The following is a 15,012-nucleotide window of genomic DNA, read 5'->3' on the forward strand; positions in this document are numbered from 1 at the left end:
TCTGGGGAGTGAAATCGAACTACGTCAACCATGAACTTTTCCGTATGCACTGTTTATGTTGATTTTAAACGTCAGACGGAACGAGAAACTCCAAAATGGAAATTACCGCCAAAAACACACCCAATCCTGACCATCCATCCCTTTCTGGGAAAATTCAATCAGGTAGGCGAAGTCAAAAATCACGGTTTATATTTTCTTCGGATTCAGTGATTATTAAGTTTCAAGAATGACTTTGTAAATGTTTCTACAGTCACAGGAATTCTACCTCCTTCAGTTCTTGGGAAAACCATGACCCATGAGCATTTGTCAATGAATTTTGATGTGGCTTTTGTGAAGCCTGTTGAAGCAGATCTTAAAAAATCTATAATGCCCTTCTCTATGGAAACTTTAGGGTGGATTCGATATAATCCATATAGCCATAAACCAAATCTCCAGCTAAATGATATTGAGTGTGAAAAAGCCATTATAGATGAAATGAAGCATTACCAGTCAATTGGCGGGAATTCTATTGTAGAATGCACAACCCATGGGATTTCTCGAAAGGCCCAGTTTCTGTTTGATTTGAGTATACTTACTGGTGTTAACATCATAGCTGGAACGGGATATTATGTAGCAGCAGCACAAAATTACAAGCTTTTTGAAGAGCCTGTTGAACAATTAGCTGAAGTGATGCGAACAGAACAGCTAGAAGGATGCATAGAAGCCCGGGAAATTCGATGCGGATTAATCGGAGAAATAGGCTGCTCGTACCCCCTTCATAGTATTAAACATAATTTTATTATTTAATGAACTCATCGTTCACCATACAGTTCTGTCAGGTTTTGAAAAACGTGTTTTAGAAGCAGCTGCTGTAGTACAAACCGAGCTCAAGTGCCCAGTGTCAATCCATCCTGGGAGAGATCCAGAATCACCTGGTCAGATTCTTCGTTGTTTTCTTGAAGCGGGAGGGAGAGCGGATCAAGTGTCTTTGTGCCATTTAGATAGTACAGTATATCTTGCATTACTCAATACATTTGATGTTGCAATTCAAACCAAATGTATGTAGGAACCCTTATACGAGACGACCACCTGATTGATTTTGCTGGCATGGGGTCATACTTGGAGTTTGATCTATTTGGTATCGAATGCTCACATTATCAACTGAACCGCCAATTTGACATGCCAAGTGATGCGCAGCGAATAAGTCGCCTTTATGAGTTAATTGCTGAGGGCTACGAGGATAAAATTTTGATATCTCAAGATATCCACACAAAACATCGATTGGTTTCACCTTTTTTTTTTTTATTATACAGTAATTTTTTGTAACACGTATTTGTCCTGTTTTTGCAGGCTAAATTTGGAGGCCATGGTTATAGCCATATCTTGGAAAACATTGTGCCTAAAATGCGAGAAAGAGGCATAGAAGACGGTGCATTAGACAAGATTTTAATTAAGAATCCCTCCCGGTGGCTAACTTACCTATGAAGCGCTGTTTTAATTTAACTTTCATGGGTTTATAGAAATTTATTTGTTATCATTTTTAGCCACTCAAACAATTAAACATCATTTATCTGAAACACACCAGATTCGCTATTCAACTTGTAGAAATGCCTTGCGAGAATAATAGTTTTTGCATGTGAAATGTGATCACTAGTTGTCGTCTATTTTATTTATTATAGTATTTTGGCGTACAAAAAAATTTAACTTTTATTCTGAAAATGCCTTATTCTCTTCCCCTTTTTTGGCGTAAACCTCTTCATCGGAGGAGGAAGAAGACGACGAGGAATCAGTTTTATGATCCGATAATGTGGAAAGGCGTTTCTTCTCATCCTCGTTTTCCTTTTTCTCGTCTTCGACGTATTTGTAATTCCACGACATGGCGGTGAAAATAATGACTGCTATCCCCATGATACCAGCAAATAAGAAAAACTCATCGGCCTTATTTTAAAAAAAAAGGGTTGTCACATGTTAGGCCAGGAAGTAATTTTTCTTGAAATTGGCTTACTTGACTCATGTCAGACTGGAATTGAATCACAATGATGTCAATCAAATTACCAAAAGCGACGACTAAAAGCCATATTGCCTGCATGACTGACTTCATGCTAAGGGGAGCCTATGGCATTCGATAAATTAATGACATTACAACTTTCGAAAAAAAGCTCCACTGCAGCTAGACCTACCTGAGAATATGAAAACGTAAGCCCAGTAACCGAAAACATGACTTCGCCGACTGTAACAACAAAATATTGAGGCAGTAGCCAGAGGATGTTGACGCTATTTGGGGGTGTTACTTCTACGGTCATAACATGCTAAGAATGAATGGAATTAGACAAAGATAACGAAAAGTTAATCAAGTTTGAAAATAATTACGTAAGAATCAGATTCGTTCAGCGCCTTTTGGATCACGACTCTGTACACGCCGCCTTGAATGAGATTTTCCAACTTTCCAACGGGTGTTTCATTGTAAAACAATTCATACCTATAAAAAGAAGAAGATTTTTCAATCTTTATAGTTACAAACAATTAATAAAAATGTGATAACTTACGTTCCAATTTCAGTCTTTTGGTACTCGGTTTGAACAATGTATTCTACTTCCGGTGTCGTTGCAGCTGTATCGTTTAGATCGTAAATGTATTCGTAAGTTTTCTTTTTAGTTTCCTGTCGCATCGTTATGTTCAATCCGGCATACTCTTGGAACGTATTATCATCGACGAAAAATCTAAGATATATTCAAAAGCAAGTATAATTGGTGGGTTTGGCAGGCCTATCTTCTTAACCTAGTAGACACAATCAATAGTTTTACAGGTTGTAAAACTTACGCAACAGACGGGTCTCCAGTATCAGATTTATCCAGTTGTTCCTCGTTGTTCAAGCGAGTTATTGTCAATTCATTTTCGCGTTCAGTGATTAAGATCGAGTAGCCTTTTGTTCCACCTCCTTTTCCTAGCTTCACTTCTCCTGTACTGAAACCACCATTGAATTGAAGATAACCCCCACAATCTGCATTTTCCAAGAAAGCACTGGCGAAGATATCCTGATCTGCTTCTAGGTCTTGCACAAACTCATATTTGTTTGCTTTGATAGATAGATCTCCATTTTTGTCTGTGACTCGATACGTGACGTTGACTTGGCAAGGCAAAGTGTTGATAAAGTTGAGCTGCATTCGACCATCAGCGGGTATCGTCGCGTATGTCGGCTGAATTTAGAAAACAAAGTTTAGCAGTTTGACTAGTCAAATGGGTTTGCAAAAACTTTTACCTCAAGAGCGATCTCCAGGAAACCAGAAATAACAAAAGAAAGGCCACATAACACAAGACCACAGCCAATTCGACGAAGTGGCGTCAATAGTCCGCTCTTTTTGAAACAAGGATAGATGACAGCCTCAAAAAGTGGGACCAAGAGCAAAATTAACAATGGATTAATGATTTGCATCTGATCGGGCTTAAGCACAAAGCCTCCTAGATCTCCGTTCATGCGCGTTGCTTGGAAAGTCCATCGTGAACCCTATTTGTATAATTGGATAAATGAATCAGAGACTTGATTTATGCAAGGATTAAAATTCCTTCACCTGCTGATCATAAAGTGCCCAAAAGACGGGTAACGGGATGAAAACAAATGCAACAGCCAACACCCGCTTGACGTCCTCTATAAGCTGTTTGTCAAATTTGTCTGATGCAAAATCCAACCAATGATCGTGTTTTTCTCCCTTAGACTTAAATCTACGGCTGATAGCATGCTAAATAGGGAAAAGAAAAAAATTGAACACAAATTTATTTACTCAAGAACTAAACGCTTGAGGTAATACATACGCCAATGCACTTAAAAAATTCGCCCATGATGTTGCCCTCGGGTTTCTTGATAGTATACAATGGTTTTCCGGCGATGAAGATAACTAGAAATTAAAGCAAATTTAGATTGAGCAAACAAGTCATTAGTTTGGTTTTTCTTTGAAAGCTTTGTCCCTTACTGACGGCGACTATCATTAGGATGGCAGGGACACCAAAAGCCAGAGGGTAGCACGTTTCGTCTCCGAAGCAATTGACATCTTCTCGAAGGATGGGTGTTATGAAGGTGGAAATCAATGATCCAGCATTAATAGAAAAGTAAAAGACGGAAAAGAAAGCTTCAAGTTGTCTATCCTGTTGTGGACGGACAAATTGGTCGCCACCGAAAGCTGAAACGCAAGGCTTGATCCCACCGGTACCGATTGCAATAATGAGTAAACCCGTCATGGAAAACCCACTAGAATAGTGAGCCAAACCCAAATAAAAATTAGCTGATTAAAGTTATAATCTGAAATGATTAATTACGTTTGCGGAAGAAAATTCGGAATGGCTGCAACAGCAAGCAAGATGCTACCGAAGGCGTAGATGCATGAAAGAATCGCAATAGTTCTTGGAATAGAAAAAGAAAAAACGATTTTAAATTATGAGCGAAAATTAGATTCAGTATTTTGCTTTCTTACTTGAATTTTCCGAGGTAAGTGTCAGCCAAGATGGCACCAGGAATCGGCGTGAAATAACATAACATTAGGAAAGTATGATAGAGAACGGTTGCTTTGTCTTCGGAGAAATCAAGGATTTGTTTCATGTAGAGTGTCAAGACGGCTGAATTCAGATTTTCAAACATTAGAAGATTAGAAGCTTAGAAAATGTGTTGATGAAAAAGTAAACTTACTTCTCATGCCATAGTAATTGAATCTTTCGCAGAATTCATTTATTACGATGAAGAAAACAGATTTCGGATATTTCAGTTTCTATAGGAAAGATGTTAATTAATTTTTAAGCGTATCAGAAAATTTACATGTTTTTGTCTCAATTAATCACTTACCACATTCTTATCAGGTTGTTCAACGTCCAAGGGTGGTTTATCAACTATAGAGACAAATAATTTCACGTCAGCTTAATCAACGTCGAATACATGACGTTTAACATATTATGAAGTGGGAAAAACACATGACGATAATTTTATTTTTTGTGTAATATTTAACTGGACATGTCCCCGCTTAATGGCTGCTGAGGGCAGAAAAGTTGGTTTAGCAACTATTCCTTCCCAACTGGGCCAGTTTATTAAAATAAACTAAATATGCAACAGAATAATTATAGTTACGGTCAAGTTTATCTGGTGGTGAATTAGGCTCTTCGTACGGTGGTAGGACAGGCTTGGTGGTTGACGGTACACCCTCCGTCGAGGAGGAAGATGATTTACGGCTCATTATGACAAGAGTCTGTCTCCCACTGATTTCAACACGTCTGGAGTGACCCCTCTTCAACTAGCGTACTAATCAATTGGGAAAAAAAGTTATGTTGGCCGTTTATCAAATATTTGAGACTCTAAACAATGTGATAAGGGGGAATACAGTCAATACACCCTGTCACTCACACATGCGCTTGATCGTTGGCTACCCTCTCCTTCGTAACTCGACAAGCATGATTCAACACGGACACTATAGTATAACCACTTTAATCCAACATAAGACTAGCATTCTTTTATCAATCGAATAATTCGACAAGTTACTGAGTACTTTGCAGCTTGTAAAGTAAAGAAGGCTATATATCAGAAAAAGAATGGCATTAGCTCCTATCTGAGCAAGCAACTTGAATTGCAAGTTGAAGCCAATGGTTTAAAAAGCACATCCTAGAATATTTTTAAATATTACGCAGTTAAACTCAGTTAGTGAAAGATGCGTCATTTTTTTGGCCTTTGGGGCATAAGCAAATAAACACTGAATTCTACATCGAATCTCCTGTTAGATATCAAAAGATAATGTGGACCAATACATCTGATCTTTACACAAGATCGCAAACGGACGGCGCATTAAATGAACATACATCACATTTTTAATCGAGCAGCGATAAGTTACCTTGCCACTAAAAAATGAAGTGTCTACGGTGTCGACAACAACTGGATATTGGTAGTCAAGGACGACATAAATGTCATAATTGGCAAGCGTCAAAACATTCTTTTTTCTACTGTTGTGGTAAAAAAACGACTTACCTAACATTTCAACATCGTCTTGCACCAGAACGTAATGTTGGGTTTACACCTTTGACCTATTTCAAAATAAACGTGTGGTTTATCAAAGCTACAGTGCATGTTCTTCGTTTAGAGTTTTTTTTTTTTTTAGCTCCATCATGTTGCCCTTTACCACATATGTAACTCCAGGCACGTAGGCGATGATTGTAACTCGCATGATACCGGTAAATAACAATTCTTCCGCCTAAATGTTTGATACAGTTAGTCGATTAACAAGTTGAGACACCGTTAGAATTAATAGTTTACGTAGTACCTTACCATTACAGAACGGAAATGAAAGTGAATCACGGGAGGGGGGGCAGCATCCAGGGATATTGAAACGATCGTCCGCGAAGCACCAATAAATTTTGCACAGGATTAGTGTCATCAGCAGTTATAATCTGGAACATAGCATTATCTGAAAAGTAGAAGATAAAAAAGAGAGCTTCGAACACTTTGATCGGCCCACGTCGGATGAATTGATTTCCACTAAATGCTATGATGCAAGGCGATCCCGCCAGCGCCGATTTCTGCAAGGAGTAATCCCGTTCTGTAGAATCTGCTTGAGTAATGCGGCACTTTCAAGTAATAAACATACGAAATCTGCGACCCAACTACAGTTACTTACGTTTACAGAAAGAAATTTGGTAAGGCGGCCTTGGCAAGTGTCAAATGCACAAACTTTTGTCAGTATCACAGTAGTTCCTGTAAATCATCAGTAACTGATACAGCTCTTCAGATATGTTACTCTAATAAAAATGTAAATGTGAATTTTTATAGGTAACTCAGTTATACTCTTGAAGATAAGTACTTGCCAAAACAGAACCCAGAATTGAAGAAAAAAAGCTCAACATCAAGATCTTATGATAGAGGGTGGTTGCTTTGTCTTTGAAGAATCAAAAAATTTTTCATATGATGTCTTGATGGCTGAACAGTTGATTACATGAACAATCTGACAAAATTTGGTAATGATTTGCAAAAAAAAAGATCTTAGAATTCAATTCCTGAAAAACCAAAAATCAAACAAGTGGTACTAAATGAATAAATTTATGTTGTTGTTTTTTAACTTTTATTACCACATCCTTATCATGATGCTCCAAGTTCAACGGTTTTTTTACTAGGCAAATAATCACACGTCACCTGATTGAATGGCACATGGGTCAAATCGTAAGCACCACGATAACAAGCCAAGCTATTTCAAGTACGGTTCAACAAGCTGCATGATTTTATATACGTCTAGTCTAGATATGTCCTTGACCAAAATAAAATCCATACAACCATAAGTAATAACATGAGAGCTCTAGCATTTTCGTGTAGATAAATAATTTACAATACCTTTTTCAAGAAATTTAAAACTATATCCCGGAATTCATGTTACAATGAACTTTTCAACTGCCAAAGGATTACCAGCCTCGTGGTCGTAATGACAGCATACCACATGAGATACCAGCCCCATAAATGAAAAACATAGTTTGAGAACTCCATGTAAAACCCCTGTAAATAAGCCACGCCCCAGGTAACTTTTCGCGAACTCGATTTTTAAGGCTTATTCGGGTTCGCTCCCTCCGAAAGTGCTGCACCATGCGGAGATCTCATGCACTACAATAATATCTCTCTAGATGTCCGCTTGGTGCGAGTATTCGAAAACCCTATCTTTCTTTACACCTCCGCTTAATGCAGCACTTTCAGAGGGTGCGAGATCAAAAATTGGGTTCGCGAAAAGTGACGCCGGGAGTACTGTAGTTTGACCATCTAATCTTTATCTTAGACCATGGCTTAAGCTGGGTCTACACTAGCAGTTTTTACAGACAAGTTACGGTCATACAGACATACAGACTCGATACAGGCATACGGAAAGCTTATTCCGTTCAATCTACACTAGCGATTTTCCGTAAACGTATGCCTGTAGCCTGTGTGTCTGTAAGAAAAAAAGTTTGAAATGATTCAAACTTTTCCCGTAAGTGAGAGTTTCCGTAAGATGAAAAATAAGGTTCAGCCAATGAGAATAAAGTATAGATTTTCAAATACTCTTTATTAGTGCAACCACACATGACTGCAACATTGTCTGTTGAAATTCGTCTGCCACAGTCGTCATGCGTATTAAAAAACTTGAATTTGAATAAAAAACATGGGGCCCAAACCATCTCCAAAGAAAAGAAATCCCCAAAGAAAATAACCGAAAAGTAAATACTTAAATTCTATTTGTTGCTTTTTCTCAGTTTATGTACAATTTTAATATTTTGTAGACTGAAACTAGAAACAAAAGACGTCGAGAGGTTCATTTTGTGTGTTAAAAATCATCCTGTATTGTATAATACTACATTGCACGATTACAAAGTTACAAAAGTTACAAAGTTACAAAAGTTTGCCCTGCCTTCTGCAACGCCCATTTTCCGTATGATGTCTGTAAACCTATGTGCAGTGTAGATTGCGTTACGGAAAAACTGAAATAGCGTGGCAGTAAGACTGTATGCCGGTATGCCTGTATGACCGTAACTTGTCTTTAAAAACTGCTAGTGTAGACGCACCTTTAGGTCATGACGAAATTTGGTGGTACCAGCCACATCAAGTTGACAAAACTCGGTGGTGTCACTTCAATCGGAAAAAGTAACAGTTTGATAACATTTTGATTTATCAAGATATCCACATAAAACATAAATTGGTTTCACCCTTATTTATTAGATACTAAAATTTTGGTAACACTTATTTTATTTACACTGTTTTAAATTCAAGACAATTTGCAGGTTAAACCTCCAAGTTAAGTTTAGAGGCGACGGATATAGCCATATTTGGGCGAACATTGTGCCTCAAATACGAGAATGGCTTAGAAGACGGTGCATTAGACAAGGGTTTCATCAATTTGTCCCTCCCGGTGGCTAACTTACCTGTGAAGCGCTATTTAATTTTAACTTGTATTGGTTAGTACACAAATATTTTTTACTATTATTGGCTAGTTAAACCATTTAAAAAATTATGAAAATCACATCAGATTCGCTATACTCAACCCGTAGAAATTATAGTTAACCCTTGCGAGAAAATATAGTTAGCATTTGCATGTGATCACTAGTTGTCGTCTATTTAATTTATATAGAATTTTTACGTACAAAAGAAATATACATTTACTCTGAAAAGGCCTTATTCTTTTCCCCTTTTTTGGTCTCATCCTCTTCATCGGAAGAAGAAGAAGACGACGAGGAATCAGTTTTGTGATTCGATGCTGCAGAAAGGCGTTTCTTCTCGTTGTCGTTTTCTTTTTTCTCGTCTTCGACGTATTTGTAATTCCACGACATGGCGGTGAAAACAATGACTGCTATCCCCATGATACCAGCGAATAAGAAAAACTCATCCGCCTAACACACACACACACAAATGGTACACTGTTCGAGCAGGAAGTAAATTTTCTTGACTTTGGCTTACTTGACTCATGTCAGACTGAAACTGGATCACAATGATGTCAATCAAATTACCAAAGGCATTAACTAGAAGCCAAATTGATTGCATGACTGACTTCATGCTAGTGGGTGCCTAGGAAATTCGTTGAATTAACGACATTACAACCTTTTATAAACAGCTCAACTGCAACTAGACCTACCTGAGAATATGAAAACGTAAGCCCAGCAACCGAAAACATGACTTCACCAACTGTAACAACAAAATATTGAGGCAGTAGCCAGAGGATGTTGACGCTATTTGGGGGTGTTACTTCTACGGTCATAACATGCTAAGAATGAATGGAATTAGACAGAGATAACGAAAAGTTAATCAAGTTTGGAAATAATTACGTAAAAATCAGATTCGTTCAGCGCCTTTTGGATCACGACTCTGTACACGCCGCCTTGAATGAGATTTTCCAACTTTCCAACGGGTGTTTCATTGTAAAACAACTCATACCTATAAAAAGAAGGGGATTTTTCAATCTGTATAGTTACAAACAATTAATAAAAATTTGATAACTTACGTTCCAATTTCAGTCTTTTGGTACTCGGTTTGAACAATGTATTCTACTTCCGGTGTCGTTGCAGCCGTATCGTTTAGAACGTAAATGTATTCGTAAGTCTTCTTTTTAGTTTTCTGCCGCATCGTTATGTTCAATCCGGCATACTCTTGGAACGTATTATCGTCGACGAAAAATCTAAGATATATTCAAAAGCAAGTATAATTGGTGGGTTTGGCAGGCCTATCTTCTTAACCTAGTAGACACAATCAGGTTGTAAAACTTACGCAACAGACGGATCTCCAGTATCAGATTTATCCAGTTGTTCCTCGTTGTTCAAGCGAGTTATTGTCAATTCATTTTCGCGTTCAGTGATTAAGATCGAGTAGCCTTTTGTTCCACCTCCTTTTCCTAGCTTCACTTCTCCTGTACTGAAACCACCATTGAATTGAAGATAACCCCCACAATCTGCATTTTCCAAGAAAGCGCTGGCGAAGATATCCTGATCTGCTTCTAGGTCTTGCACAAACTCATATTCGTTTGCTTTGATAGATAGATCTCCATTTTTGTCTGTGACTCGATACGTGACGTTGACTTGGCAAGGCAAAGTGTTGATAAAGTTGAGCTGCATTCGACCATCAGCGGGTATCGTCGCGTATGTCGGCTGAATTTAGAAAACAAATTTTTTCAGTTGAACTAGTACAAATGGGTTTGCAAAAACTTTTACCTCAAGAGCGATCTCCAGGAAACCAGAAATAACAAAAGAAAGACCACAGAACACAAGACCACAGCCAATTCGACGAAGTGGTGTCAATAGTCCGCTCTTTTTGAAACAAGGATAGATGACAGCCTCGAAAAGTGGGACCATCAGCAATATTAACAATGGATTAATGATTTGCATCTGATCGGGCTTAAGCACAAAGCCTCCCAGATCTCCGTTCATGCGCATAGCTTGGAATGTCCACCTTGAACCCTATTTGTATAATTAGACAAATAAATCAAAGACTTAATTTAATCAATGAATAAAATTCCTTCACCTGCTGATCGTAAAGTGCCCAAAAGACGGGTAACGGGATGAAAACAAATGCAACAGCCAACACCCGCTTGACGTCCTGTATAAGCTGTTTGTCAAACTTGTCTGATGCAAAATCCAACCAATGATCGCGTTTCTCTCCCTTAGACTTAAATCTGCGGTTGATAGCATGCTATATCCGGATTGGAAAACACTTTATCACAAATTCATTTACTTGTAAGTACTAAACGCTTTAAGCAATACATACGCCAATGCACTTGAAGAATTCACCCATGATGTTGCCCTCCGGTTTCTTTATAGTATACAATGGTTTTCCAGCGACAAAGATAACTTAACATTAAGGTAAGATTTAAAAAACGTTAAGTTTCAAGAAACAGGTTTTAAATTTCATTTACCGATGGAAACTATCATAAGGATGGCAGGGACACCAAAAGCCAGAGGATAGCACGTATCGTCCCCAAAGCAATGGACATCTTCGCGAAGGATGGGTGTTATGAAGGTGGAAATCAATGATCCTGCATTAACAGAAAAGTAGAAGACGGAAAAGAAAGCTTCAAGTTGTCTATCCTGTTGTGGACGAACAAATTGGTCGCCACCGAAAGCTGAAACACAAGGCTTGATCCCGCCGGTACCGATTGCAATAATGAGCAAGCCCGTCATGGAAAATCCTCTAGAATTGTGAGCAACACCCAAATAAAAAATTTGTTGATGAAACGTATAAACCGAAATGATTAATTACGTTTGAGGAAGGAAATTCGGTATGGCTGCTACGGCAAGCATGATGCTACCGAAGGCGTAGATGCATGACAGGATCGCAATAGTTCTTGGAATAGAAGACAATGTTTTATAATCATGAGCAAAAAATTCGATTTTGTTTTGTAGCTTCTAACTTGAATTTTCCAAGGTAAGTGTCAGCCAAGATAGCACCAGGAATCGGTGTGAAATAAGAAAACATTAGGAAAGTATGGTAGAGAACGGTTGCTTTGTCTTCGGAGAAATCAAGGATTTGTTTCATGTAGAGTGTCAAGACGGCTGAATTCAGATTTATGACAGTTAAAAGATTGTTAGATTAGATAGATAGAAAACACGTGATGACCAAAAGGTAAACTTACTTCTCATGCCATAGAAATTAAATCTTTCGCAGAACTCGTTGACTACGATGAAAAACACAGATTTCGGATATTTCAGTTTCTATAAGAAAGATGTTGATTCATTTAAAAAGTACTTATCAGAAAATTTACATGTTTTTGTGAACATTTATTACTTACCACATTCTTATCAGGTTCTTCAACGCCCAAAGGTGGTTTCTCAACTAGAGACAAAAAATTTCACGTCAGCTTAATTTACGTTTACTACTATTTCTTTTTTAATATTATGGAGAGGGAAAACCAAGTGGTGATAGCGACTACATTGGTGCGGCTACCATGTTTACAACCATGTATATATATATATTTTTTTTTTAATATTTAAATAAGCTTCTCCCTGCTTAATAATAGTTGGTTCAGCAACTATTCCTACCCGATTGTGCAATGTATAAAAATTAATCGAATTTGTAAAAAATACAATAATAGAATAACAATAGTTACGATCAAGTTTAACTGGTGGTGAATTAGGCTCTTCGTACGGTGGAAGGACAGCCTTGGTGGTTGAAGGTACACCCTCCGTCAAGGAGGTAGAGGATTTACGGCTCATTATGACAAAAGTCTGTCTCCCACTGATTCCAACACGTCTGTAGAGACCCCTCTTCAACTAGCGTACTAATCACTCATGAAAAAAATAATTATACTGGTCGTTTATCAAATATATCAAATCTTAACAACGAGATAATGGACAGTCATCGACGCAGCCAATCCATTCCCACATACTACGCTTGATAGCTGGCTGCCCTCTCCTTCATAACTCGAAAACGTTATAGTTTAGACGTTTAGACAATAGTTGTTTTTAAATGACCCAATCCTTCGGCGTAAAAGTTACTGAGTAGTTTGCAAACTATAAAGTAAAGAAGGCTCCATATCACAAAAAGAATGGAATTAGCTTCTATTTGAGCAAGCAACTTGTATTCCAAGCTGACGCGAGTAGTTCAAAAAAGCGCATCCTAGAAAATTTTTAAACATTAAATTAAAGTCGGTTCTTACAGAAGTGCTTGATACGCAATTAAACTCAGTTAGTGATGCATGCTTCATTTTTTGCATCTCCAGCGTAAGGAAATAAAAACTAAATTCTATATCGAATCTCTGGTCTTTTCAAAAGATAACGTCGACTAATAATTCTGGTCTTTGCACTAGATAGCACCAAGAGGACGCATTAAATGAGTATGCATAAAATTTCTAATCGAGCAACGATAAGTTACCTTGTCACTCAAAAATAGTGTCTACTGTTTCGTCATTTACCGTCATATACCGTCATATACCGTATCGTCGTATACTTGCAGCCAATGACGACATAATGTCACGATCTTTTTTGATTGATATTATGTGGTCTAAATGACTTACCTAACATTTCAAAGCCGTCTTGTACTGCAACACAAGTGTTAGTTTTACGCCTACGACCTATTTGAAAAGTTTTTTTTTTTTTTTAGTTTTGATAAGCATGCTAAAAATGCACAACCGTAAATAATTTTCAGGTTCTGTTCACAATACCTCAGCAAATAATTTCAGTTTTTATTGAAACTGTTATACTTATCCTACGTCATTGTCACCGTCAGAAGATGAGGCTGAAAACGATGTTCTGTATGCTCCGATGCTGCTGAGAGATGTTTTTTTTCGAGCTCCATCGTCTTGCCCTTTACCTTAAATCTATCTCCGGGACAGAACGCAGAAGTACGTAGACAATGATTGTGACTCGCCCGATACCGATGTACAAGAAAAATTCTCCCGCCTTAATGTCTGATACTGTTAGTTGACTTGAAGGACTTGAATCGTTAGAATTAGTAGCTTACCTAACATAAGCCGAACTGGATGTCAATCACGACGATGTCAATCACGTTACCATAAATCCTAATACCATTAGCCAGGTCATCATAACTGATTTATACTAGGAGGCGTCTGTATGGAACAATATCTTCTGTTAACGTTTCTTCCGGAATTTCTTTAAGGTTGCTCTACTCATTCTATTTGAAGATATGAAGAAGACATATCCAGCAAAGGAAAACATGACCTTATCCACTGTACCGACAAAACATTGGGGTGGCATCCAGGGGATACTGAGACGATCGTCCTTGAAGCACCAATAATTTTCGCGCAGGATTGGTGTCGTCAGCAGATAAAATCAGGGGCTCAACAGTATCTGAAAAGTAGAAGATTTCAGTAATTGATGAAAATCACTAATAATTGATAAAGCTCTTCAAATGTATGACTCTAATAAAAATATATATGAGTTTTCGTATATAATTCACTTAGAATTTCAAAGATAAGTGCATGTCAAAATAGAACCCTGAATTGGAGAAAAATAGCTCAACATCAAGAATTTGTGATACATATACAGGCTTTGTCTTAGTTTTTGGAGAATGAACGATTGGTTCATATAGTGCCAAGATGTCTTGAACAGTTGATTACAGGAAGAAATTTTTGGTGATATGCAAAACACTGATGGTAATGGTATATGGAGACGTAGGTGCACTGCTGCCACTGAAGAAGTGAAACACCGATCTTGGGCATCAATTTCTGAAAATCCAAACAAATGACATTAAATGAATAATAAATTTATGTTGCTGTTTTTAATTGCTTTTGTTACTACATTCTTATCATGCTGTTCCAGGTCCAACGGTTTTTCGACTAGATAAATAATCACATGTCACTTTTGATTGAACGGCACATAGGTCAAACCGTAAGAACCAGCGATAACAAGTTGAGCTATTTCAAATCCGGTTCAACAAGTTGCATGAATTTACATGTCCTTTGCGACGATAAAATCCATATAACAATACGTGATAAGTAATAACATTTAGTAAAACTCTAGATGTAGAAGATGTATTATTTACAGTACTTTTTTCGAGAAGTTTGCAACAGGCCAGAAACTAATAGAAAATTCAAATGAAATTTTCGACTGCCA

General features: G+C 37.6%; 3 protein-coding genes and 3 long non-coding RNA genes across 7 annotated transcripts; 3 read left to right on the forward strand and 3 right to left on the reverse strand.

Annotated features, from left to right (window-relative positions):
* The first annotated feature begins 21 nt into the window (after positions 1-21).
* On the forward strand, positions 22-1,626 carry LOC116928804 (phosphotriesterase-related protein). The gene is made up of 5 exons (XM_032935924.2): positions 22-162; positions 251-760; positions 819-983; positions 1,046-1,263; positions 1,330-1,626. Exons 1-5 carry the CDS (start codon positions 96-98, stop codon positions 1,462-1,464), a joined length of 1,095 nt encoding a protein of 364 aa, XP_032791815.2. The 5' UTR covers positions 22-95; the 3' UTR covers positions 1,465-1,626.
* On the reverse strand, positions 1,622-6,038 carry LOC116928787 (solute carrier family 15 member 1). Its single transcript, XM_032935897.2, has 16 exons — positions 5,978-6,038; positions 5,090-5,260; positions 4,811-4,854; positions 4,658-4,736; positions 4,446-4,587; positions 4,291-4,374; positions 3,948-4,222; positions 3,790-3,872; positions 3,549-3,716; positions 3,239-3,484; positions 2,800-3,176; positions 2,526-2,699; positions 2,350-2,458; positions 2,160-2,288; positions 1,985-2,092; positions 1,622-1,917 (listed from the first exon to the last, which is right to left on the reverse strand). The coding sequence occupies exons 2-16, from the start codon at positions 5,193-5,195 to the stop codon at positions 1,687-1,689; spliced, it is 2,355 nt and encodes a 784-aa protein (XP_032791788.2). The 5' UTR covers positions 5,196-5,260; positions 5,978-6,038; the 3' UTR covers positions 1,622-1,686.
* Positions 6,039-6,760: 722 nt separating this feature from the next.
* Positions 6,761-7,484, reverse strand: LOC116928816. Its single transcript, XR_004397378.2, has 3 exons — positions 7,331-7,484; positions 7,072-7,247; positions 6,761-6,999 (listed from the first exon to the last, which is right to left on the reverse strand). It is a non-coding gene; the product is annotated as an uncharacterized LOC116928816 (long non-coding RNA).
* A 93-nt stretch (positions 7,485-7,577) lies between these two features.
* On the forward strand, positions 7,578-8,345 carry LOC123475266. Its single transcript, XR_006650178.1, has 2 exons — positions 7,578-8,178; positions 8,242-8,345. It is a non-coding gene; the product is annotated as an uncharacterized LOC123475266 (long non-coding RNA).
* Positions 8,346-9,050: 705 nt separating this feature from the next.
* LOC116928788 (solute carrier family 15 member 1) lies at positions 9,051-13,476 on the reverse strand. Of its 2 annotated transcripts, none has more exons than XM_045177770.1 (15): positions 13,455-13,476; positions 12,231-12,274; positions 12,075-12,153; positions 11,853-11,994; positions 11,702-11,785; positions 11,358-11,632; positions 11,210-11,292; positions 10,967-11,134; positions 10,657-10,902; positions 10,217-10,593; positions 9,954-10,127; positions 9,778-9,886; positions 9,588-9,716; positions 9,413-9,520; positions 9,051-9,345 (listed from the first exon to the last, which is right to left on the reverse strand). In XM_045177770.1, exons 1-15 carry the CDS (start codon positions 13,459-13,461, stop codon positions 9,115-9,117), a joined length of 2,256 nt encoding a protein of 751 aa, XP_045033705.1. In that variant the 5' UTR covers positions 13,462-13,476; the 3' UTR covers positions 9,051-9,114. The 2 variants fall into 2 exon arrangements, with proteins under 2 accessions (XP_045033705.1, XP_032791789.2); XM_032935898.2 differs by lacking the exon at positions 13,455-13,476 and adding an exon at positions 12,549-12,719.
* A 70-nt stretch (positions 13,477-13,546) lies between these two features.
* Positions 13,547-14,338, forward strand: LOC116928821. The gene is made up of 2 exons (XR_004397383.2): positions 13,547-13,781; positions 14,057-14,338. It is a non-coding gene; the product is annotated as an uncharacterized LOC116928821 (long non-coding RNA).
* Positions 14,339-15,012: the final 674 nt, after the last annotated feature.

This window comes from Daphnia magna, linkage group LG8 (assembly GCF_020631705.1).
Source record: "Daphnia magna isolate NIES linkage group LG8, ASM2063170v1.1, whole genome shotgun sequence".
NCBI lineage: Eukaryota > Metazoa > Arthropoda > Branchiopoda > Diplostraca > Daphniidae > Daphnia > Daphnia magna.

What these genes read in the sequence shown, in the direction of transcription:
- LOC116928804 (XM_032935924.2), top strand. Translation starts at nt 96, where the DNA reads ATGGAAATTACCGCCAAAAACACACCCAATCCTGACCATCCATCCCTT. An exon ending in TTCTGGGAAAATTCAATCAG is followed by an intron (nt 163 to 250) that starts GTAGGCGAAGTC and finishes ATGTTTCTACAG; the next exon opens with TCACAGGAATTCTACCTCCT. An exon ending in CTGCTCGTACCCCCTTCATA is followed by an intron (nt 761 to 818) that starts GTATTAAACATA and finishes CAGTTCTGTCAG; the next exon opens with GTTTTGAAAAACGTGTTTTA.
- LOC116928787 (XM_032935897.2), bottom strand. Translation starts at nt 5,195, where the DNA reads ATGAGCCGTAAATCATCTTCCTCCTCGACGGAGGGTGTACCGTCAACC. An exon ending in ACCACCAGATAAACTTGACC is followed by an intron (nt 4,855 to 5,089) that starts GTAACTATAATT and finishes TTGTCTCTATAG; the next exon opens with TTGATAAACCACCCTTGGAC. An exon ending in TGAACGAATCTGATTCTTAC is followed by an intron (nt 2,289 to 2,349) that starts GTAATTATTTTC and finishes ATTCATTCTTAG; the next exon opens with CATGTTATGACCGTAGAAGT.
- LOC116928788 (XM_032935898.2), bottom strand. Translation starts at nt 12,654, where the DNA reads ATGAGCCGTAAATCCTCTACCTCCTTGACGGAGGGTGTACCTTCAACC. An exon ending in ACTTACCTTGGAAAATTCAA is followed by an intron (nt 11,786 to 11,852) that starts GTTAGAAGCTAC and finishes TTCTATTCCAAG; the next exon opens with AACTATTGCGATCCTGTCAT. An exon ending in GGGCACTTTACGATCAGCAG is followed by an intron (nt 10,903 to 10,966) that starts GTGAAGGAATTT and finishes TTATACAAATAG; the next exon opens with GGTTCAAGGTGGACATTCCA.